The following is a 26,912-nucleotide window of genomic DNA, read 5'->3' as shown; positions in this document are numbered from 1 at the left end:
TCCAATTTGATGAGAAAAAGCAAGATGTACAGTGAATTTCCTTCTAATGTGATGGATGTGGAATGAAACAGAGAGATGTTTTTATGTTTGGATGGATGGGTTTATGTCTTCCTGAGGCAGGTCCACCAAACTGTTGAAATAACTTGTTTGCTCGACATTGTTGCTGATTTAGAATGTTTGCACTGAAGCAGGTTAAATGTGTGTGAAGGTGGAAAAAGGCGTTATTTTTCCGGGGCAGTGTGAACTTTTACAGATGACTTGTTGTGATTTTTCTCTGGTTACTTTCCAACAAACATATTTTTTCAGGTTGTCTTAGCAGCCTTAGGAAAGTATCAACGTTTGTGGCAGTTTGTTGTTGTGTCTTGATTTGCTGAGGACAAGTCTTGCTGTGGTATAAATGCTGAGTGGATATCTGAGCAGCTTGAATGTGTCCTCTGTGTTCCTCTGAGATTGTCAGCAGGTGAGTACTGTTCACTGTATCTTCATTCTAGGATCACTTCTAACATCAAGAATCTTAAAACAATTTTAGACAAGATTACAAGTGTTTCTGTTAATGAACTAAAACTAAAAATGTGAATGCAAACTTTCAAAAAGTGCACACATTATATGCTTTTGATGTCATTGTGAAGAATACCTGCTCCATTTTCTCTCTTTTTTTTTTTTTTAACTTGTATTTCCTACTTATATCATGCAATCCTGCAGCCTTCTTCAGATTGAGCTCTGTCTGTAATACTTTCTTAAATTTTTAGTTGCTGAAAACCATATTTCCTGTGAAATACCTCCCCCTTGAAGAACCTGAGCAAAGGAAGACAGAAGCAAGCAGGAGCTGGTGCACGGAGGAGATACGGTAAGCACACATCTCACTGTTTTACACCAAAACTTCAAATCATCTGACTGAGATGATTACAGAACGGGGAACAGAGTTAGAACATGTGCAGGTTACAGTGTGTATTCAAAAACAGGAGTAAGTGGTCAAAATATGTGAATGTGGTCGGTGTGTGTGCAGTCGACACATGTTACGTAAGATATCAAATCACTCGTGTATTAACAAAAGTAGAGTCACGCACAAAAGCTTTCAGAGTAAAAACACACTGTGTATGGTCGAGGAAACCAAAAATCTGTTTCTGATCATGTTTCAGAAGATCTTTAAACACTATATAATACTGATAGAGGACTCTTCAATTTTGTGATTGAATTTCAGCATTTTGAAAATCAATTTTACAAAAACTAAATGCATGAACCAAATGATCACATGATACTCACATTAAATAAACAGTGAGAAAGAAGTGGCACATTTTTAATTCATTTACAAAATAACTTTGGAGAACCTCCTGAGTGAACGTGACACATTCAGAGAGGTGTCGTGCTCATGTTTAATTGTAGTACTTAAGCTGTTCAGCAAACAGTTGTAAATGCAGGAAACAGTAAAAGGATGTCACTTAAGATCCAGGTAAAAGCTCATTTAATCAATATATTCATCTTCTGTAGTAAATTCTATAAACATCAAATAATAGTTTATAAAGCACAAAATATGTTTATACATTTCTATATTTAAATACATAAAATACAGTTATATATTTGGAGTGTTCAGTATACCATTGACATCAGCGTCTTCAAGTTCACTTTGTATCTGATGTCTCGCATTAAAACAACATAATCAGTGATGCTGATAATGAATATGAGAACAGTTCTGAGCCCGGAGCCTCCAGGAGGAGTCACAAGATGAATGTGTAAAAATATACACAGAATGAGCTGTCTCTAATCTTAAAAATTATTCAAATAAAAAAAAAATCACTCTTTGGATGACCTGCTCTGGTGATTAGATTTTATTTATTTATTTATTTATTTATCTGTCTGTTTATTTATTTGTTTAGTTACTCATTCAACAACAAAAGGATGAAAAGAAGCAAAGTGTACACATGCTATTGGATCTCACCTTAATCAACATTGTAAGTATAATAAAGTACAAAAGTCATGTCATGCACAAAAGTAATCAAACAACTAACCACAGGATCAAAGCACAAACACCAAAAAAAAAAAAAAAAAAAAAAAAGTTTCTGATTAATTTAACTATACAGATTAATATCACAAAACCTCAAACTAAATATTCAGTATTTTCCTATAAAAGTTCATTTACACCACAGTCTCTGCACTTGCACATTTAGTATTAAACTAAACGTTCTTTACTGTCTCATGTGTTTGAGAGAGCCTCAGTAGAGTCTCAGTTTGCTCAAGGTTTCTGTCAGTTAAACGGAAGTTTTCCTCCCACTGTTGCCTTAGTGCACAGGTACAGTCTAGACCTGCTCTATAGGAAAAGAGTCCTGAGATAACCTCTGTTGTAATTTGATTCTATACAAATAATATTTACTTGAATTACTTTCTTTAATTTACTGCAAATGCAAAATGGCAAAAACATACTTGTAATGCATGCAGTAGCCAATATAAACGAAAACAAATACTTTAAAACCTCATGTTTTAATAGAACGTGTGATATATGAAATATATTTGAGTACAAAATATAAAAATGAAAATTTAAAAGTTGATATTAGTTACATCTCTTGTGTCTAGCACAAACATAGACCAACAAGCATCTGGTTATTTAACGAAGGGAAAATGTCAGATTAAACACACTTTCCATGCGTGCGCGCACACACACACACACACACACACACACACACAAATGCAAAAACAGCTTCCATTGATGTTATTGTGGCGCTTGTGTGTATTATTGGAAAGACACAGTGATGGCAGTTTAAGGGACAGTTCACTCCAAAATCAAACATACATATTTTAGCCTGGCCTGTAGTGCTGTTTATTCATCTAGGTTTTTTGGTGTGAGTTGTAGAGTTTTGAGGATATCAGCCATAGAGATATCTGCCTTCTCTGCAACATAACGGCACTACCTGACACTTGGCATGTGGTGCTCAAAGAGCCAAAACATTATATTTGCCAGCAATTTTCTTTCCACATATTATGACATGGTTACACAAAATAATGCCCAGACCTTGTTGTGAGTAGTTTCATGAAGGGACTAATTTCTTTTTGCAGGAGTCCACCATAACTAGTTTAGAATCTGCTGGAATGACTTTCTTTCTACTGCAGAAAGACAGTAGTTCCTACATGAAATTGCTCAAACCCAGGTCTGCTAATTTTCTTGAGACGAGAGAGACTTTTGGAAAGAGACAGATTTTGATATCTCCAAAACTCTGCAAGTCACACACACATATCAACAGAGGTAATCAAATGAGATCAACATCTTTAAGCTTGTCTATCTGCCACAAGTATGATGAAAGAGTTACATGTTAACACCTAACCCCAGTCCTCAGAGTCAGAGTTTTTTTTAAAGCCCCACCATTATAGACAGGTAGAAGTCAGGTGTGTAGTAAAAGAGAATTAATATTTATTTCCCCTCAATAGAACAGGACACATTCTCAGCTTCAAGAAATGTTGGGAGTATGTTTGAGGGCAAAGTGGTTCTTAGTGATTACATTTTTTATTAAATGTACATTTTCCATCCGATGGAGTTGATGTCTTACAGAGTTGACAAAATGTTACATATTTTCATTTCACAGCATAGTTGTAGTGAGCAGCCATTTTATTTTTTAAAGTTCTTCAGAGTTCTCTCAATGCTAATCAAAATACACATTTTTATATCATAATTCTTATTTAGCTTTGATTTAGTAGGGCTACAGATTTGACAAATTATATTAAGATACATCTGATAGCAATATTATTGAATGAATTTGTTGAAAAATAGAAATTTTACCAGTGCTTGAGCAGTATGCCCCACTTTTTTAAACCAGTAAGAGAGGCAGGGGTCCTTAGGGTATAGTTGACAGTATAGTTGATAGTTTCTGGTATGATTAAATCATGTTTGTGTAAAAATATGAGAGTTGAGGGAAATCTGGGACAAAACTTTGAAAAGATCATGGTATGGGTTAAAATAACTACTTTCTTTTAAAAAAAATCAACACTGGTTATTGGTCATGCACTAGAACCAAGGCCCACTCTGCTGAATGAAAGTCCTGTATTTGTCCTTATTACTGTGAAAGTCATGCTGACTGCTGAGAAAAGTTTTCACAAATCATGTCCTAGTACTGTACATGAACCTATAGATTGCATTTTGTGACAATCTGATGAACTGCACTGATGCTAGGCTGGAATACATCTCAGAGTAAAAGTGCTGTCCTTAATAGCAAGCTGACTGTTACAAAGCGGTGACACAACCAACATATTCATAGTATTGCACTCAGTTCACGTGAAAAGTGACAGAAGTAGTTGTTCTAAGACTGAAAAAAGAGTCTGTGAGAGAAGGTGACACCCCCACTCCTTTCACACCTCGACACCTGGCCAATCACTGTGAAGTAGGTGCAACTATGGGACTGTTTGGTTTGGAATGTTAGGCTACGCTCAGATCAACTTTAGCCCTGCATGCAACCATCTCATTCATTTAACCAGAGACGGTTGAATGAAGAACAGAAAATTTCATGTCTCACTGGTACCCGAATGAACTTGTCCCCACCAACGCAGCCCCTTGCGTTGTTATAATGTTGTTATGCTACAGGCTGTTTTTGGTGCGAACACCTGCTTGTGCAGCCCCTCAGTTTCGCTCTAAAAGTGTATGTGGGGTGGAAGGGGATTTCAGAGGCTGTTCCAACAAGCAATTCATTTGAAGTATACTGACGCCTTTAATGTTCACCAAATATTTGACTAGTCAGCAAAGTTGCATCAACTCAATTTTGTCACACATTACAAATTTACAACTATTTATGATCATCCATGACATCTTACAACAAGGTTTTTTAGTGTTATAAGTGATGGACATACTGTATTGTAAGTTCATCACGCTTTATAACTTTGACTGTTGTCAAAGTGATAACAGTGTTTCAAAGAAGAGTCTGAGGTTACACAGCACAGTATGACTACCATGACTTTAGCCAACTGTAAAGAAAAAAAACTGGACAACTGCTCTAACATGATAAATAATGTGCTACTAAAATGGAATAATATCTTATAAACACCAACAATACAATAACACATAAGTAAAGTGACTGTATAAGTTTAAGTGTATTCATCTAGTTTTAAGTTTATCAGATGCTTGGTTTCATTTTGGAGTTTCATAAAGCCTTATTAATGCATTATAATGGCTTATGAATGCGCTTATAATTCATTACAGACATGACCTCCATAGGAAGTGTTACCAAATCTTTTTTGTCAGACTCTTGAACATCACAGATGAAGAATAGAGGAGAATGACATACAGTCCAATCAGCATGAAGATGGACATGACAACACTACAGACGCTTCATTATTACCTCAGCATCACAACACAATGACCTAATTTTCTCCACCACCACTGACATTGTTGAGGTATTCATGACTGTCCCACACTAATGATCTGATTCTGTGATGTGGACAGATCTCTACAGAGACATTCTGTGTAGGCATACTTCCTTTACCTCCTGTTATTTTAACCAATGAAGAGCAGTGAAACCCACTCTGACAGACATGATGTACCACAGTACCAAAGAGAACACTTCTGATAATATAAAAGTCAAGCCAAAGTTTTCACCTCATATTTCTTTACTTCTAGTTAGCAGTAAAGAAATATGAGGTCAAAGTTTTGACCTCGTATTTCTTTACTGCTAACTAGAAGAACTAGCTGACTATATACCAGTACACACACACACACACACACACACACACACACACACACACACACACACACACACACACACACACGGATATATAGCTTACATGCCTTGTAAGATTTTATGCAATACTTTTCACGGTTGCTCAAATGATATAAGTTAGATATTACACATATCAACCCAAGATAGTGTACGTGGACTTATTGCCATATATTGTAGATATAAGTTACAGAAATGTCATACTATACAAACTTACCAAGGATCTTGTATCTGGTTTGACTGTCATATATATATGTATTACAAGTTTCAGATAGATATAAGATAAACATGTAGCTATGTAAAATACATGTATACATATACATACACATATTGTTAGATACTGAGAAGTCATTTATTAATATGAAGACAAGTATTCAGTTGTTCAGTCTTGTTTTCTATTTCTGATTCCAGTGAGTGTTTCCAAAAGCTTAATCAAAATTATATTATATTACATTATATAAACATAATAATAAAAACTGGATCTGCTTGAGGTTTCTGTACTGTATGTTAAAGGGAAGTTTTTCCTCGTACTGCTGCCTTAGTGCTTGCTCTTTGTGGGAACTATTGGGTCCCTGCAAATAATATATGTGATATTGATATGACGGTCTAATCTTGTTCAATTGGAAGAGAGACCTGAGAAAGCTCTGTTTTGATTTGGTGCTGTACAAATAAAACCGACTTGACTTGACTTCAATATTTTAACTACAGATTCTTAGTGTGCACAAAAGTACATTTCAAATTGAGGTTGACCAAAACTTATGTAATAATGTGCAGTAATATTACACTGAATTTACTAAAACGGCAATTTTTTTTATAAATTCAGATTAGCCTAATTCAAATTTGGTACTTGGCACGCACATTTGCCCACACATTTTTCAGCAGCCTTCAGCCCTGCCTCCTGCACTCTGATAATATCAGTATTCATGCTTCATCTTCTTAAACACAGCACATCAAAGACTATAAAGAAACAGTTAGCTTAAAGATTCAATTCTTTATTTTCATTTGGAAATAAATTAATGCAATTATTAATAGATATATCTGCTGAACTCACATTAAAAATAATTTATATATGTGTATACTATATATATACATATATATATATATATATATATATATATATATATATATATACAGCAAGTGTGATTTGACAACTTCTATTTTTATCTGAATGATTAACCCTTGCACACATGCACTGAGTAATTTGTGATCAAAGATATGAAAACCAGAGTCACATAAACATTTATTTCTGAGTATCGATGTGATTGGGATGTGTGATTTGAGATATGGGAGTCAGTGAGTAATAAAGCTGTACAGTGATAGTAGTACCAGTATGAGGCATCTGCAACTTTCCACACTGTAATGTGGCTGGTTATCCAAACAGTAAATACTGCTCTGAAGCCACAGAAAACCAGGCAAGTATAAACTGTCAGAAAAATCACTTTGAATGAGTTGTGACTAAAGCTCTCCTCCCCACTTTGACTAAACACAAAGACTCTGATGGGTGTAGGGAGGGAGATGAAGTTGTGGAGGAAAGCCAGTATGTGACATGACAGTGAGAAGCCACAAACATGCTCTCACTTTCTACTGAATTTGTGTTTCTGTCACAGTACATTTGCATAGCACCTATGTTGGTGGCTCTTTGGTTTATTGTATAGGTGTATGCTTCCATACAACCTTTAAGAAGTCTGATATGAAACTGAGATAGGGCCCGACTATAACACTCTACATAATATGTAATTTACATGATGGCAATAATTACTACTTGCTTCATAAAGTCATTATTATGACCCTTATATGTACAGCACGTTTTATACATAACATGCAGCTCAAAGTGTTTTACAGTATGACATTAAAAACAAGAGACAAAAACAATATATAAAATATTAATCTTGTATTTTTGTCCTAGCAGCAGTATCTCTGTTTTATCTTTGTTCCGTTTTGAAAGACTGTCACTTATCCATTGCCTTATTGAAGCCAAACAGGCAAGTCATGCTTCTACACACTATCATGACTAAAACCCATTAGTTTGCATGCTTTTAAAATTCAGGACAAGATTAAGCCAAAGACATGGGAGTAGATATCAGTTCTTGGAAATTTGAAAATATCCAGTGGTTGGTTGTATATTACTGTGTGAGGCAGTTGGATTTGCGAGACCACACAAGAATCTGTCTTGGGGGATTGAAGTTATACTTTTGTGTGCACACCAAAGGTGGTGCAGCCAATCAGCATGCTAGGAGGGGCTACTGGCAGCTACGGGCATGGTTTTAGGTGGAAGCGACTCATTTCGAACAGTGGCGGCTTTTGAAGAGGTTAGCATAGGCACTGTGATAGCATCAGTTATATCAGAACTAGAGAGTATTTCTTCACTGAAAGAAGAGCAAAGAATGGCACTAATGGCTTTTCTCCATGGAAAATATGTTTTCGCTCCTCTCCCGACCGTCTTCAGCAAGAGTTTGATTTACCAACTGGCTCCACTGGTAGTAACCTGACATAGCATGGTTCCTTGATCTGACTGGTTAAAGTTAGCCCATGTTAGATGTGACAGACAGATGGCTCATCCAATCATCTAAATGTTTTCTGAAAGTACTTGCCCTTTTACAAACAGTTTGTAAGGACAACTTCCCAGGTGATTCTGTGTAACAAACCATTTGGCATGACAGGTTAGGTTGCATGGTCATTCTCAATGGAAAGTGAAAATGATTAACGTTTTATTTAGGTGTAATAAGTGAGCCAACGGATTAGCTAACTAAAAGTATAGGATTGGGTACTGAAGGTAACCCAATGAAAAACAGTGTCTTGAAATTTGTAAATTTTGGATGCTGTATTTGTACCTACATCTCCAATAATAAAATACCGAAGAGAAAAAAAGAAAAATGTGTGTATTTCTTTCATTGCTACCTTATCCATGTAACTGCCAGTGGTGGAAGAAAAATTCAGATCCTTGTCAAATACAGCAGCTGGGTCAGTGCCCCTGTGCTTCAAACAAATGATGCTGGAGGTTACCATGTAATAGCGTTTTCGGTAGTGTTCCTCAAGTGTTATGTTTTGGTGTGCTGTTGGAGTCTGACCTGAACTCACGCTGACCACAGTTTTTGCTCTTTGTAACAAACTTTAAAATGTTCAAAGTGGGAGGGTGTTTGGTATTCTGAAACACGGATCGTCTGATGTCTTTGGAGAGTTTGACAGCTCTGTGCAGCTGATAAAGCTGAGTATCAACTCCAGGAGAGACATAATCCAAGCATCTTTCACAGCTGCTCAGTACTGCTGCACATAAGTAGAGCAGCTTCATCTCCCACTCATTCTGTACATCTATACACTATTGTGATGATGCTATCTGTGTGTGTGTGTGTGTGTGTGTGTGTGTGTGTGTGTGTGTGTGTGTGTGTGTGTGTGTGTGTGTGTGTGTGTGAGAGAGAGTGCACCTGTGAACAACGCAGCCTCTCTGTCTCATGGTCTGGAACAGGAAATGTTTTGAACCTGTAAAGACTTTAATGTCTAGTGAATGCTGGATGCTGATTGGCTGGAAAGTGTGCATTATCTTAAGCTAACCACACAGCTCTGATATCATGTTCTCACTTATTCCTCATGTCTGGAAGACTGTAGCTATGAGTATGTAGGAGAAGTAAAGCCATATTAACGCCAGAACATAACTTTGTTTTCTTATAGTAACAAAATGAAAACTTAAAAACAAAATGATATTAATAAGACAATACATACATTGAAGAAAAACAATTTTCAAGCACAAATTAATAAATCAGTCTGCATTTAGTTCATTCATGCTCTGAAATGATTAATTAATTGGTACAAATTAAGAATTTGTGTTTATGAATGAATAAAGTGTCCACAATAATAATGATGATTTGGACTCTGGACTTGTAGCCTCTTAAATAAATAATGAGTGAATATGAATTACTAAGTTGTGCAACCATTCTCCCTAATTGCTAATTACCTTGATTACTAATTTATACTTTGAAAATAGCTTGTGTGGGAGAACACAACATGAAGCAATCATTTACATTTTTTCATGTTTGTGTAATAACGTGTGTTCAAAAGGCAGTACATAGTAAATCCAGAGTATATGGAATAATCAGTGTATCAGGATCAAGAATCAAAGAAATCAGGTTAAGGTGGCTCATTTAGATGAGATCAAATCAAGTCAACTTATAGCACATTTCATACGACAAGCATAAACTCAATGTGCCTCAAGATACATAATTCATGACAAACATAAAATAATATATAAAATAATTAAGTATTATTTATAAAGAAAAACAAGCAGAACATAATAAAAACAAACTAAAGTATTATCATTTTTCTTAAAAGGGGAGATGATGACAATAATAATACTAATTCTTGAATAAAAGTACACTTATAAACCTAACTAAAAGCTTATGAAAAAGATCCGTTTTTAGTTTGATTTTAAAAGAGAACACTGTTGTAGCAGCCTGTAGTTCATGTGGAGGAGAATTCCAGAGAGTAGGACCATAATGACTGAAAGCACCATAAGCTGATTTAGAGTTGACTTTAGGTACAGTGAGGAGACCTTTATTTGATGATCTAAGGGCTCTCTGTGGTGTGAACTCAGTGAGCATGTCAACAACATAGAAAGGAGCTAATACAGTAAAACATTTAAAAACAATAAGAAGTATTTTAAAATCGATTCTTTGTTTTCCTGGGAGCCAGTGACGAGAAGTCACTCATCAGGAGGTATGTGGTCGACCTTTTAGGTTTTGTTAAAACTCTGGCTGCTATATTCTGAATAAGCTGGAGTTTATTTAATGTCTGCTTTGTCAGTCCAGCAAAAAGCACATTACAGTAATCTAGCCTATGGAAATAAAAGTGTGAACAAGCTTTTTGGAGTCTGACTGAGACAAGAAGCATCTAACTTTTGCTATATTTCTCAGGTGATAAAACGCAGTTTTAGAAATATTAGAGATGTGCTTCTGGAAGTTAAGATCAGCATCTAAAATCACACCCAAGTTTTTGACATGATCACATGGTTTTACACACAGGGGATTTAACAAAGATTGAATTTCATGCCTCAAAGCCTTTTGTCCTACTAAGAGAGTCTCTATTTTGTCATGATTAAACTGTAGAAAATTCTTCACCATCGAAAATCTAATATCTGTGATGCACTGAATGAGGTCATTTACTGGGCTAAGGTTATTGGTGGAAACAGACATGTATAACTGCGTGTCACTTGCAAATGATTGATATGAAATATTATATTGCTGTATTATGGACCCAAGGGGAATCACATACAAATTAAACAACAAAGGACCTAGAATTGACCCCTGAGGGACGTATGGAATGCCAACCTCATCAGATTTACAATTACCAATAGGCACAGAGATGATTCCTGTGAGATATGAAGAAAACCACTTTATAGCGGTGCCCTTAAGGCCTAGACAGTTTTCAAGGCACTGAAGAAGAATAACATGGTCCACAGTGTTGAATGCTGCACTGAGGTTGAGGACCAGAACAAGAAGGTTATGATTGTCTGTGCCAATTTTCTGATCATTATCAACTCTGACCAGGGCAGTTTCTGTACTGTGGTTAACTCTAAAACCAGACTGGTAAACATCAACTAAATTATTATTTGATATATATATATATATATATATATATATATATATATATATATGTAATTGTTGGTAAACAACCTTTTCAAGAAATGATTGAAATGATTGATATTTGTCTGTACTTCTCAAAAACAAGTGGATCAAGATTATTATTTTTAACAATGGTGTTATGTGGTATTTCTTCATAGTCAGCATATTACCTGCAGCAGATGGTGGCTGACATACTCCCAGTTTGGAGAAGCAGCAGGAGCACTGGTGCAGGAAGCTAAGCAATGTCAGCAGCAAAACTGATTTTAGACACCAACAGTAATTTTACCTCACAGAACACAGGAGTTGCTGGTCTACTGTTGCCTTCAGAGAGAAACTCATCATAGCAGAATAACACCTGCAGTAGTAGTAGTATAGTATTGATCCAGTCTGACAAAGAGAGCGACACATCAATGAAAACCTTCTTTGTGAGTGTAGATGATGTGTAGGAATTTGGTATCTTTTTTCTATTTCTTTCACCCAAAACCATTTTCTTAGCTTTAGTAGATCTTACTCTCAATAGCTGCATTGTTGACCTATGAGCAGCACCGAGGGAGAAAAAACCAAAGCCTTTTTCTCATTCCAAAACTTTTACTTTTACTTTTACTTTTACTTAGCTCTCAACACCTTTACTATTAGATCAGCAGCTGCCTGTGAACTGCAGGACACCACTTTCCAGTATGGCTCCCTCTATTAATGTTTTAAGTTTTAACTGCTTTATATAGCAGTTATCAGCCATTAGTAGAACTTTCTTCTTTCTGCAGACAATCTGCACCAAAATGTACTTAACATACAACTTGCAAGAACAGAGTTGATGAGTAAAACTCCTGACACATATCTGCAGAATACTGGGAAGTTATTAATGGGAATTTGTGAAAAAGAAAAAAAAACAAACAAAAAAAACAACAATCTCAAATATTTGTTTTATTAAATTATCGACCTTTGGAAAAATGGTGGTCTTTGGGTACAAGTTACAGAGCAATTCAACAAAAGAATCAACAGTTAGCATACTTAATACACTTAAATAACACATGAAGAAGTAAAAATTATATTTTAGTAAATGACCAAAACAGACTAAAAAGCCCAATCACAGAACAGAATGTCCATGAAAGTTAAATATTTGCTCCACTAAATCAGATCTTCCAAGCAGTGAATATGCTTGGAAATGTTTTTTCTTCCAGAGGTGATATATTAAGAGATGATTTTGGAACACAACCTTAAAACTCTACAGTGCAATGAAGAAGTCTCTCATGTCCCTGCAGAGATGCCAGAGACATCTGGGGACAGCGTGAGATGTGGACAGCAAAGAGCTCAACCACATCCTGAAAAACAGATCAAACAACTGGAGGAGTCATGCCCTCCTCCTCTTCCTCCTGCGTCTCCTCCTCAGTCTAGGGACGTGGTGTCCCCGCCCGCCTCCGGAAGTCAGGTATGCAACAACATGACATCACAGAACTGACTGGAACAAACGTAACCACTTCCAGTGGTAATTTCCTGGGTTGAAGGTGCTGGTATAAGAACTTTCTTATTGTGCTCATACTTATTTTACAAAATTGTGCCTTTAAAAGTGTCATATTATTATATAATAATGGCAACATTAGTAGCAAAAGTTATAAAGATCTCACAAATGTACACCTCCTCATCAACATGTCATATTCATCACGCTGAAACAAATAATTTAAGACAAGTTTGTTTAGTTTCCTGAGAAGCCTGACACTTAAAATAATTGCGAGATTCAGATTTTTGAAATTGAAATGTTACTTGAACTTTTGTTTTTTTTAAAAAAAGAAAGGAAATTGTATATATACACTGCTTAACAAATTTATTTGATCACCTATATTAGATGAGAAAACAAATATTTTAGAAATCTTTCAAAAACTTGTTTAAAACTAAAAATGTTATTGTTATTTATTTGGCAAATAACAAATTGAAACAACTAAATAGTCCTTTTTCACACATAATAACCAAAAAACTTATATTATATTTTGTATGGCCTCCTTTGGCCTTGATAACAGCTTGCATTCTTGCTGGCATTGTTTTTATGTAGTTTTCAACAGTCTCTTTTGTTATTGAGTTCCAAATAGTTTCTAGCTGTTCCTACAGACTTGCTTTAGATGAAACTTTGAACCTACTAAATCCCAAATTTATTCAAGAGGATTGAAATCCAGACTGTGACTTGGCCAGTCCATCAGTTCCAGTACTTCAGATTCCTTTTTCTTGGTCAAATAGTCTCTGCAAAGCTTTGAAGTATGCTTGTGGTCATTGTCTTGTTGGTAATATTAACCCACGACCAATCAGATTCAGTCCAGAAGGGATGCCATGATGCACCAAGACGCTGTGGTAGACGTTCTTGTTCATGATACAGTCGATTTTCACTAATTTGCCCACTCCGTTTCCACAAATGGAACCTCATACCATAATGGAATCTCCACCGTGTTTCACTGTGGGTGCAATGCATCTGGCATCAAAACGTTTTCCAGCTTTTCTGCGGACATGAACACGACGATGCTGACTGAAGAGTTCAAACTTGGACTTGGTCCATCCAAAGTACCTTCTTCCCATCATCAACAGTCCAGTGTTTGTGCTCCCTGGCAAATCTGAGGAGTTTCTGGATGTTTGCAGACTTCAATAATGCTTTCTTAGCAGCTAGTCTTCTCTTTAAACCTTGTTCTGTCACCTTGTGGTCATTCTGGAGACTTTCTCTGACTCTGATCTAGAAGCATTTGTCTCTGCCTGAAGATCAGCAGTGGTTTTCCTTTTGTCTCAGTACTTAAAATCTTCAGGTGTCTGACATCTGCTTCAGTTAACTTTCATTTCCTGCCTCTTCCTTAGTGCATTTTATAAGTACCAGACTCTGCAATTGACTCCAAAGCATACTTGACCACACTGTGAGACACTTTATGTCTTTCTCTATTTGTCTCAGAGATCATCCAGCATCATGAAGTGTTTTAATGTGGATCAAACATAACATTCAACCACTAAAACAAATTTTTCTGTTCAGGAATGCAAGTAAATAACTATAATTTAACATGTTAATCAAGAAATAATAATGTGCTTTACTATTTTTTCCTGTTTTTTTGTAAAACAGTAAATTTGAAAATTCATGGATAAACAATAATAATTATATTTTGGAATTAAAAATCATTTAATGGTTTTGGTTAAAGAGCTTCTACATACTGGTGTATGGTATTTACCAATGCTGTTAATTTAGGGCAGCTGTGGCATAAACCTTACATTGGGTGGTGGTCTAATAAATTTGTTAAGCACTATATATATATATATATATATTTATTTGTGTGTATGTGTGTGTGTGTGTATGTATAGCATTTATATTATCTGATATGTCAGGCATTTATGAAAATTCACTGATTGTTCGTTTTAATTGGTTTTGTTCTTTTTTTTCCAAATGGGAACTTTTTTATTTTGCATTGTGGTCAGCAAAAACAGTTCGGTCAGTGTAAATTGAACTGGTCAATATCATATACAATTATGATAGCAATAGAATTGTTTTAGTGAAAATCAACTAAAAAGACAATTATTAACAAGTACTCGGTTGCTCAAAACCATTGCAACATAAGTGATTACAATAAGAACAGATTCCATCAGTGAAAAACACATATAAATATCTATGAAATTTCAGTCTTAAATTAGTTTGTTTATTTGTGGAATAATGCAGATTGCATCATGAAATTTAATAGAATAACTATTGAGGGATTCACAATTAAATTGTCTTATGTACCCACTGTATCATATTTGATACACATTTTCAAGTTTCAAGTTCATAGTTTTACTATAAAAAAAAGCTTCAAATTATTAATAATTATAGGTTATTTCACTAAAGTAAATATTCATATTGAAATATTAGTAATATGAATGTCATTCTTACTGTATAGCAAAAATCACTACATGATGTCAGCCATGTTGGATTTTGCACTCACAGGCTTGCTACTGCATGCGGTGCACTGATGAACCTCCAGATGGCAGAAGACGTGTCAGATTGTATACAACAGGTTTTTCAGTAAAGTATTGATCATACTGATGTTGTAGAGGTTTCAGAAACTTCTGTATCAAGTATGATGCAAGTGTGTTACAGGGTTAAGACTTTAGTGAATCAATCTTTCTCAGTAAGAGAAATTAAGGATTAAAATACATCGCTTTCTTAGTTACATTAAAATGTTGTTTTCTAACAGCTTCAGTCCATCTTAACTGAACATGCTGCTTTTGATATTTTAAAATCTGGTTTCCGAGCAAAACACAGCACAGAGTCTGCACCAATCAAAGTCATGAATGATCTGATGCTGATGACTGTCCAATATTAATGCTCATAGACCTCAACACCACCTTCTACACTGTAGACCACCACATCATTCTAGAATGCCTCAAGCACTGGGTGGGCATCTCAGGAACCACACTTCAATGGTTCACCCCTTTCTTTGAAGGCAGAACCTTTTCGGTCTCCTTTCGTGGATCATCATTGTCTGCTCCTGCCCTCCTCCTCTTGTGTGGTATAGTACAGGGTTCAGTGCTAAGCTGTATTTTACTTTCTTTGTACATATTATCCTGAAGCCACATTATGAAAAAAAACCATGGAGATTTGTAACCCTGTTACACTGATGACATACAGTTGTACCTCCCTGGCCTGGCAGGCCTGATTCACTGCAATGCCTGTTTGACTGCTTAAACAATGTAAAGCATTGAATGGTGAACAATATCTTAAACCTAAACAATAGTAAGATGAAAATTCTAATCATTGCTTCATTTTTATTGTTAACATTGTAAATTGTGACCTAGGACCACTCTCTGGTTATGTCAGACCCTATGCAAAGAATATTTACATTTTATTTGAGCCTGATTTTTAATTTGATAAACAAATAAACACTGTTATCATATCATCTTTTTAACATCTTAGAGTTTTAAGCAAGGTCAAGTCTATATTTTCTTTTAGAGATTTCAAGACATTAATCCATGCCTTTATTTTCTATTTACTCGCTATGTCAGACCTCCTGTGTCATGCCTTCAACTGACAAAATGCAAAATGCGGCCACACATCTGCTAACAAAATCTAAAAATACTGTGCCATATTAAGCCATATTTAATCATTGCACTGGCTTGCAGTGAAATTTAGAGTGGACTACAACACTTTTGAAGCTTAGAACAGACAGCTTATGTCAGTGAGCTGTTACAGTCCTACTGTCTGTCTAGATTGCTGTGATCATCAGATAAGCTGCTGCTTTCCATCCCTGATAGTCGTTTGAGGTGTAAAGGGGGCTGGGCCCAAATTGTTGAATTGCCTCTGTCTTCACATTCGATTTGTCCCCACTATTGAGTGCTTCATATCCAGGCTAAAAACCCACTTTTTTCTCTGGATTTCTAATGTTTTCTGTGTGTGACAATGTATGTTCTTGTGTTTTTGTGTTTTTGTGTTTTCTTTGTTACTGTGTTTTTTCTTCTTACTGTGTAAACCTCTTAGGGCAACTGTAGGTTTTTAAACTGTGCTATATGAAATACACTGACTTGACTTGGCCTGATTTGACATCCATTTGTCCCATCATCTACATACTGTGGTGAACACTGGTGTTTTTCCTCCTCAGTGTTGGAGCAGTATGGACAGCATTAGGCAAAAGCAGCAGAGACCATCAGTGCTGCGTCAAGTTGCCCAAACAACTTCCAGACGACAACATGGTATGTACTTCACTGTCTTCAACGCCACATCAGCCACATCATCATCCTACATGACAATCAGTTTATGTGTGTTGACAGTATTGGGCTTTAGTTTCATTCTGTATTTTTTACAGTGCACATAAATGTTAACTGAATTAGCTTAGCTGAATGAGGATATATTTTGGCCATGCTGAGTCAAACAATGCTACAGTGATTTGAGTTTCCAGAAGTGTCTCTGTGTTCAGCTCTCTAACTGAATGCCCGTGGTTTGAAGAAGCTTTACTTTTACATATCAGTTTTATTTTACTGTTTCATGTTCGCTTTCAGCTGGATAGGAATCATGTTAAGTTACTGCTGATGAACATTTCCTGATGTTTCTGCTGTATAGTAAAAGTTTTTAAATAACAAAATAACAGGACTTTTATTGTGAAGAATTTATAGGAAAAGAGATGTATTTATCCAGTTTTGCATGCTTTGACTCAAGACAAACGCATCGCCAATTAAAGACTCACCTTCAAGCAGGTAACACTGTTGTAATAGAAATGCAAATCCCTGCTATGCTGGGCTGATGGGTCAAGTCAAGCCAACTTGTTTATGAAAAAAGGGCTGAATCCTTACATCAGTGTTTTCTTCCCCTAGTGCATCCAGAAAATTTTGCAGCTGTCTCTATTTGCAAGGAAGAGGTTGATCCAGGCCATCTTGCCCAATCATCCTCATCACTCATGGGTGCCTCTCCCAGACAAAGCCATCACTACCCCTACCCACTGAGGAGAGACAGTCCAAAGCAGAGCTCCATTGAGACCAGGCTTCATGAAAGGTGACTCTCTCACATTTATACTGAATAACAAATTATGCAAATAACCAATAATATAGCAAAATTGTTCACTGTCTAATTAATGGTAAAAAAAAATGCTGCCATAAAAAAACAAAAATGTACATGCATATTGGAATTAAGGTTCTTTTATTTGGCCAGGTTAAATGAATGTGGATTCTACCAGCTGGAGGGGTCATGGGAGCTTTCCCATCAGTCTATGTGTGTTATGGACTTGTTAAGACCATGCCCTCTGGGATATCTGTTAGGGGGTATTGTGTGAGTATAGGAACTGGCCAAGAGAGCTATGGCTGTGGTTTCATCAGGAAGTTGAACACTTTCTCGGTGTCTTGTAACTGATTCTATTTGTAATGTGTCCACTTTCGTGACCTCAGGGCTGAGATGGTTCTGTTGCACTAGGGTGGCAGACATGAGTGTCAACAACTGTACTCTGGTGGTTTAACGTCAATGCCCCATGTGAAGCAGTTTGGGTATCTTGGGGTCTCTGAGCACTACCTCTACTTAACAAACTCTGTATGAATCAGGAATATCTCCTCAACAATAAGTCATTTATGCATATTTTTGGTCACTTTTGAAAGGTTAGAAGCTAAGGAATATGACACCATTCTATTTAAACCTTGTTCTATTACTATTCCAAAGTCAAATGATGATGTAATGATGGATTTTTTTAATCCTTGCCTAGTAAAAAATCTGACTTTCAAAGAAATATCACATTATAGCCAAACTCCACTAGCCAATTATGTAACTGGATTTCTTTTCCTATGCCTAGAATGTAACTGTAACTGCAAATTCGATGAAAATACACTAAAATACAATATTTATGATGCAGTTTGTAAAGATATTCTCAGGTGCTCACCAGGGTTTGGTTTTACTTCAAAACACTATTTATTTCCACGAAGCCAAGCTGCAAATTACATAAACCTCCCAGAAACATTTAAAAATTAATAAACACAATGACTACTGATGAATATTGAAGAGTTCCATGCTGTATAGGCAGATAAATGGAGAATTCATGCAGTAGTTGGCAATGTGCAGAATGAGACTACAGACAGCCCGCCATGGCCCCCCACGTTTTAAAATGGTGTAGTAGTGTGCTTGAGCCATTAGATGGAGACAGAGCCCTGCAATCCCATGAAGGCTGATCTGTCTTTTGACTCACCTCCAGTTAAGTTAGAACATGATTTATGGTTATGGATTTACAAAGTGGGGTGTTTGTGTCTTCTGCTCTGGCTGCTTATTCACATCAAAAGAGTGGCAAGAGGCACACTATTACAATCAGTGGAGTCTCAGCATTCACATGACTCCTTGTATATGTATATATCATAAAGTAGCAGACCAGTAGTGGTGGGAATGTGGTCAATGGGTTAAATAGGGGGTGCTAGAGAGTTTTTGATATGTGGTCATTATTTGGCCGGTGTTGGAATAGTGTTTGGTGTAGGAAAAAATAGTTTTTTGAGCTTGTAGCCAAGTTCTGTGTTTTTATATGACTGTAATGCAAACCTATCCATATGGGCACTTCATGATCTGGTGCTTCTATTAGCAGCACAACATTGTTTGGATTGTGACTTCCAAAAGCATTACAAATCACTTTATGAAACACATATGTCACATTTGATCTGCCCTGTCCGTGGTGTGGCTCTGTTTTATTTCTGTCAGTTATGATAACTGATAACTCTCCTCACCAAAGTCATTGCTAAGTTCCAGGAACCTGAAGATGTCATTAAAAATATGTCCAATGTGGGAAAAATAAGACGTGATACATGATGATGAAACCAAATGAGACAACAATTTTCCAGATTATTTAAATCAATTAAATTTAGAGATAAAGTTGGACAGGAGAACTGAAATGTCCCTAATAAGTCCTCATTTCACAGGAAACCTGTGTGGAGACAGCTAAGTACAGCAGGTCGATGCTGGAAGTGCTTTAACTGTGAGGGATTTTTAAAACTGACAGTTTTGTTCATCATTTTATTTGGCTGACCTGGGGGGATGTCTTCCACTTGTCTGAGAGTCTGGCTGACCCTGTTTCTGGCCCCAACTAATCTAAATGGAATTCTCCAGTCTTAGCACTTAAGTTTGGTCATGTTATGTGAAGCATTATGCATGCCTTTGTTATAGGCCCCTCCCACTACTACAACCCCTTTCTGCCAGTTGACATGAACAGGTAATTAACTGTCCTTTGGCTATGACCACCCTTTCCAGAAAATTGCAAAATGTGAATTTGTTTGAAAGTTATCTGCCTTTATTGTGATACACCACTCCCATTGTCATGTGCACTTTAAACCAATGGGTATGCACACAAACACGCACCTTCACACACGCCCATACACTTGAGCCTACTAGTTAAATATCTTTTAACCTTTTGTTCAGCTCTTTCTTCACCGGTCGTTCTTTGTACCATTCCTCAAATCTGAAAGTATAGTTTCAGATACTCGACTGACACATTTCTGTTCCTTCCAGGGTCCCTGAGGGGACCAGTGCTTTGTTTGTGAGTGGCTTCTGCCGCTGGCCTGGCTGTGATGCTGTGTCTGAAGACTTCCCTAGTTTCTTAAAGTAAGTAGACTGACAAATACTACAGTAACTGAATGTCTTGTCACTGAAGTGTTATACCATTTTTGGGTTATTTTCAGTTCAGGTTATGGTTAGATATTACAGAGGTGACTATAGGGTAACGGCTAAGGTTGGGTTGTGGTTAAGGTGAAGGAGCACCACAATCAATGAACTGGACACAAACAAATATGAGCATCTTATTTAATTTTGAGTTGATGGAGTGATTTGGGGCAAACAAGTGTAACCTCGATACGGTAAAAAAAAAAAAAAAAAAGAGATAACTCAAAATTTCTAGGGCAACCTACTGCATTAGATTTTTGAGTTTTGACCCTAGCTTAAACTCTTAAGGTTTGAAATGAAGAAAAGTTTTTTCAACCTTTAATCTTTTGTTAAGATATTTTTTCTCCTTTAGATAAACTTGAATTGAGTTTTAGAAATGCAAATATTTGTCACAGTGCCTGAAAAGTAAATGGATTTTATTTGAAAATAACTAAATAACTTCACTTGAGTGAGTTTGCTCAAGTAAAATTATATCAAATAAACATTCGTAGTTGGTAATTTTTTTCTAAACTAATAAGTTTGAAAAAAAAAGATTAGAGTCAGTAGCCTTGAAATTTTGAATTTTCTCAACTACAGTGTGAAAAAAAATATGACTATTAACCTTGTCCTACTTTGTCTTCTAGGCATCTCCATTCTGAACACAGTCATGGTGACAGAAGCATCGCTCAGTGGAAGATCCAACAAGATCATGTCCAGCGCATGGAGAGTCAGGTGGGAAGTCCACAACTACACCATGAATGCTTTGGTGGAATCTCTCTCCCACGCTCAAGATTATGGCTTTTAACATATAGATGTGCCCTCTAAGTAGGAAAGGTATGAACATGACAGAAAATACAACAGTATTTAGGCTGACTTGAAAACACTCCCTGAAAACACTCAGCCCACTGAATTCATCTGAGTGTGACTGAGTGTATCTGCTGACACAGTGGGGATGCCAACATGATCTCAACTGGCATGTTGAACCTAACTCAACTTTTGCAAAATTGCAATTTACTATCCTCTGGCAATGAGCTGTGTTGGCAGTCAAATACATCTACATTCCTGGTAGATGTTTTGGCAACATGAATACTGTGTTTTTACTGTTTACCGCATATACAGCAGAACAGTGGCAAACTGTGACTATTAGAGCTTGGACTTCAGTTCAGCCAAAACTTTGACACACCAAAAATGCAGCAAATTGGAATTGATTTTGCTGGAATAAGGGCAGCAGGTGTTGCATTTGTAGTGTGTAATTGCCATATACAAAAAACAAACAAACAAACAAACAAAACAAACAAAAAACAGTAGAGTGCAGCAAACACCACACAATGATAGCAGAACAAGTAATGTTTTTTCTAGAGTTTACTTTACTTAAACTTGTATTAAACTGTAGATAATTGCCATTTACTCTGTTACTATTGTTTGGATAAGTTATAATTAAGTTTGTGTTTGATATTAAGAGCTGTAATAATCTATATGAATCATTTTGAGTTTCTTTTGATCATTCTTATTTCTGTGTTTCATTACCACACAGTTACATGTAGCATAGATCTCCAGTTATTATTATTATTATTTGTCTACCAACACATCTGTGTCTGCTGTGTTGCACTATTGGAGGTAGCTTTCAAAAAGAAGACTCAAGTATCTGAAAATTGTTTTCTAACAGACTCGGGGAAGAACACAATTTCGGTCTCCTAAATAACACAGTCCTTTGCACTTTGCCTTGAAAAAGGCAGAGCTATTGAGTTAGCCACTTAGCAACAGTGTCGGTCTTGACTGCTTCATCTCAAGCAAGACATCTCTGTCCTTCAGGAAGGCCTAAGATGACTAGATTTGGTCCAACCCATTGTAAATCAAAATGAGATTGGTTAATTCACCTGTCACTTTCTAAACAAACACTCAGGCTGTGGCTTTCTTTCCTGGTAATGAAGTCCTAACCAATGAGTGAACCAGCTCTGACCTTTCTCTGCCTAGAGAAAACAACAAAAAAAATCTGGTTGGATAACTTTATTTAGCTGCCCCTAAAGTGTCATGAAGAAAAAAAAAACTATATTGTGTGCACGAGATACTAAAACGTGTGCACGAGATATTGAAACGTGCGCACGTTTAAGCTAAATCGTGCGCATGAGATACTAAAACATGCACACATTTAAGCTAAATCGTGCGCACGAGATAATAAAACATGCACACGAGATGATAAAGGTCCCTTTGAAAAGTACTGTCTTCTGTGAAATCTCCGTCGCTGTCTGAATGCAGACCCCTCTGGATCCAGCTCGGCCAATATGACTCTTACTTCTTCTTTTTTAACTTTTAGGCCATTTTCTTGGCATTTGGTAAACATCCATCGATATCCATGTGTGATGCCCACTTAATGAATGTTATTCATTTTGTTGTTGTGTATTATTTGTTTTGTTTGGGAAATGCTATGTTCATGTTGTGAGAAAGTAACCTGAATATTGGGTCAAAGTAGATAACTGCAGTGGCGGCTTTGTGTCAGTGGGTGGCAGTGTGAGACTGTTGCTTGCACTGGTCTGTGGCCAGGACCGTTGCTCTGCTGGTTTCCTCTCATAGCAACAGAGGATCCAGTTGAGTCCAGTCGCGTCTCCCTGCCTCATCATTGTTCCTTGCGTTACAGGACACACACATATAACTGTTCATGGGTGCCGCAGCCCGGTACCCGTAACACATGCATCTTCCCCGGACCCTGTAATTGTTCCTGGATGAAGTCAATAACACGGCCTAAATCTGAATAGTCCTTCCGTCGGCTGAGCCTATTGAGCCTATTGTTGAGCAACAAGAATGTCATTATATGACATTCAGAGGTGAAAATAAAAGTTAATTAGCTGAGTTCTTCTCTCCATTGTATCACGTGTTACTGTGAACATCTGAAGTGGTCGCTACCGAGAGCCGTATGCATGGACAAGTCAAAGCTGGGAAATAATTGTATCTCAAGCGCACGTTTTAATATCTCGAGCGCACGTTTTCATATCTCGGGCGCTCGTTTTACTATCATGTGCGCACAATATATATATTTTTTTCTGCATGACACTTTAGGGGCTCTGTAATTTTACCTGCTCTGTGCTGTAAATTATAACCATCCAATGTCTTGTTAACACATTAAAAGCCCTTCTTGGGTTTAGGGTTAGGGTTAGGGTTTCATGTTTGTAGTGATAATAGCAAGATTTCTGCTAGAAAGGGCTATTGGCACAATGCCATTAAGGCTACCTGCTTCTGTGTGCAAAGGAAATCAGTTTCAGCAGATGATCATGTTTGACACACCTGTAATTAAAGTCAGCACCTGTACATTTCATGTCACTTGTGCAGGTAAATTACATGAAGGTCACTTTGGAGCATGTTAATACCTAACACAACTCTTTCAGATGGTGATTTTTTTTTCAACTAATAACAATAACAATAATAATAATTACTATTATTGTTGATGTTGTGTAATTAACTTTTAGGTAACTCTGAAGCATGTTAATACCTGACACACCTCTTTCAGGTGGTGATTTTTTACATCTAATAATAATTATAACAATAATAATGATTGTTACAATTATTATTATTAATTCATTTATTTATCTTTGTATGTTTCTCAAAAAAATATTCTGAGCAGATGACATCTTTTATACTCTCTCATCTTTATCTGCATGTTTAGTATTGAAATAATCCAAAAGTAACTAAAAGTAATCAGGTACATTACTTTAATATTGTGGTACTTAGAGTAAGTTACTGATTACATTTTTTAACCGGTAACTTGTAATTGTAATGGATTACATTTTTAAAGTAATCCTTCCAACCCTACATACATGTTCACGTATACACCCAGGAAATAATTCTGTAAGTCATTTTTTGAATGTAGTTGAATCTAAAAAGCAACATCAAGACGATGGTGATGGTAATATGGTCGACGCCTTCAAATTATAAGACTGACATCTGGGAAATATTGCTCATGAGCTGTGCCCATGTTTGAACATGCAGCATCATGGAGTCCTCCTCCCCTTGTCCTGCTGCAGTCTTGCATGTTGCGTCCTGTCAGCTCAGCATTGGTCTGTCTGTCAAGTGCAACACCTTGATCCAGGATGTTGTGGAGCAGGTCTCTGTAAGATGTGGGCACAGTCTCTGGTTTCCCATTTCTTGTCCAGCCTGAGCCCCATTTCGTCCACTTCATTTTCCTGAGCAGACATTGGACGGGAGCAGCTTGTCCACACTGTCCATGCTGAGTTAGCGTGGCTCTTATCCCCACTCTCCTCCTCTCCTCCTGGGGGTGATCATACAACCTGAGCTCATCCAGCTCAGCTGGCTGGTGGTTGAAAGTAGCTGTGTGCACATTGTTGATTGTCTCAAGGTCTCTCTGCTCTTTAATCCAAACCCCACACTTCCTTTTCTAATGCCTATGAGTGAATTTTGTCATAGGTGATACATGTTTCAGCAATAAGGATGAAAAAACAATTGATAAAAAAAACTAGCTGCAGCATCTGCATGCTGAAAGCACAACCTGTCTTATACTAGGATTAGGTTGCATGCTTTTAACCTTATCTTAACCACACATTAAAAACACCACATTGAGACACTGAGCATTTTGCACTTAATTTGAAAAAAATATTCCACAATCTTAAGTTTTAGAGGTGTTGGTAGATGTACTTTGCACAGAGTCAGAGTGGCTGTTTCCCCCTGCTTCCAGTCATTACACCATGCTAGGCTAACCACAGCCTAACTTCAGCTCTGTACTGAACACACAGACATGAGACTGATGTCCATCTGAACATCTCACTCTCAGTAAGAAGATAAATAAGCAAATCTACCTGAATATTTACCAGAGTTGAATGACTGCTTAACATTTACATAGTGTCTGAGCCGCATTAGCTTAGAATAACAAAAATTTTGCTAATGCAAACAAACAAACAAACAAACCCTAAAAAACGACCTGAGCATTTTCTTCTTTTGTTTTTCAGCTCATCCTGGAAAAACAGAAACTCATTGAAATGCAGCTTCACTTGCACCTCTCAGAACACAAACGCACTGATTTGGTATGTTCTCGGCTTTCACCGTTTCTTTTAGCTTAATTAGTTTGATTAAAAATGTGAACTAAATTTGTTTAGCATAGCTTGATATGAACTGAATGATCCCATCTGTTCACGTCCACCTCTGATCACTGCATGCAGAAAGCAGCCTCTGACTGGCCATACAACCTCCCTGTGTTGTTGCCACAGCCTCAGCTGACAGATAGAGATGGAGTACAACAGTGGGGCTTCAAACATCTGGAGGAGTTGTCTCAGCATGGATACAGAGCTGCTGCCTCTGCCCACTTTCTGCCAGGTAACACAGCACTGTGGAAGCTAATTAAGGACAAGATAGTGGAGCAAGAACTATATCAGTACCTGTTTTTTTGGTACCATTCTGTGCTCTGGAGTTTGTGACAGGGCCACTACCAGCATTCAATGATATTGTTTCATATTTATTATGTTTTCACCATTATAGTCCTTAAATGAAAAGCTGATACAGTGTATGAGATTATTAGATTAGATCAGCTGCTTGTGTTTGCCTATACAGCAGGTCCCTAATTAATGTCATATTTCTATATTTATATTTTCTGTATCCTTTCTATGAAGTCCCCATCACAGGCATCCCAACATTTTTCAGAATGAATGAAATTAGAATTCGATCCACTGTGGCTCACAGAGAGTCTATACACTTGTGATAATAAAACATAATAATACACCTAGTAGTGGGCATGCCCATATACAAAGGCTAAGTCCTTACCACTGTGACACAGTCTGATTCTTTAGGGACACATACTGCACAGTGCCCAGTGGGATAGATTCCCACATTCAAAAACGAACAATAATTTGGGCCCCCCTGTAGCAACTCTAAGGACCCAGGGCTCCCAGACTAGCTGAACTGAAATTTGATATTTTTAATTAAATCAGAATTACAAAATCAATCTAGGAGATTATGTGTAAAAAAAATATTATTGTAACTGAGCAAAAGGAATGTATGCAGTATATCTAATCAATTTGTAATACTCTAATAATCTGTGGTCTTTAAATTGGAATAGATTGTCTGCATTGTAATTTTTATACAATTTTTGAGTTTTAACCCTCTCTGGTATGGTGTTGCCTTGAGGTCACATACCCATTTTTGGCCTTTTACATTCACAAAATACATTCCCAATTATGGTGCAATACTTCAAAAATGAGGACAGCAGTGTTTGAATTTGTCACATGACTCTCTGGAAGCCAAGTTGAATCCCCTTTATGCAGCCTTCCTCACATGGCTCAGCTGCATCACTTCTCTCCACAGAAAACGGTCTGAAAATATCCTTTTCTATTTTATTAAAAAAAAAACTGATTCACATTAAAAGATGAGTTAGTTTTTAATTGTTTAATGTCCTTTTGATAATTAGGTCATGGAAAGCTGTTAAATTGGTGCCTTTTAAGTAATACCACACCATTACTGATTATCACCATGACATTTTGGTGTTGTGTATCTAGGTTTATATACTGTTCAACCAATAAACAGGGTGTAAAA

General features: G+C 36.7%; 1 protein-coding gene across 1 annotated transcript in view; it reads left to right on the top strand.

Annotated features, from left to right (window-relative positions):
• Window positions 1-333: 333 nt before the first annotated feature.
• foxp3b (forkhead box P3b) overlaps window positions 334-26,912 on the top strand; it is a 29,705-nt gene continuing 3,126 nt past the window's right edge. The window contains exons 1-9 of the mRNA XM_084722012.1: window positions 334-460; window positions 750-847; window positions 12,450-12,728; window positions 16,891-16,981; window positions 17,600-17,777; window positions 20,253-20,345; window positions 21,026-21,113; window positions 25,337-25,411; window positions 25,547-25,700. Of these exons, the coding sequence (XP_084578138.1) occupies window positions 12,498-12,728; window positions 16,891-16,981; window positions 17,600-17,777; window positions 20,253-20,345; window positions 21,026-21,113; window positions 25,337-25,411; window positions 25,547-25,700 (910 nt within the window). The 5' untranslated portion in view covers window positions 334-460; window positions 750-847; window positions 12,450-12,497. The remainder of the gene's footprint in view (window positions 461-749; window positions 848-12,449; window positions 12,729-16,890; window positions 16,982-17,599; window positions 17,778-20,252; window positions 20,346-21,025; window positions 21,114-25,336; window positions 25,412-25,546; window positions 25,701-26,912) is intronic.

Source organism: Lutjanus erythropterus, chromosome 6 (assembly GCF_056507025.1).
Source record: "Lutjanus erythropterus isolate fLutEry1 chromosome 6, fLutEry1.hap2, whole genome shotgun sequence".
Lineage (NCBI taxonomy): Eukaryota > Metazoa > Chordata > Actinopteri > Lutjaniformes > Lutjanidae > Lutjanus > Lutjanus erythropterus.
The sequence above is the reverse complement of the archived record's forward strand: the minus strand, read 5'-3'. Positions and strand labels throughout refer to the sequence as shown.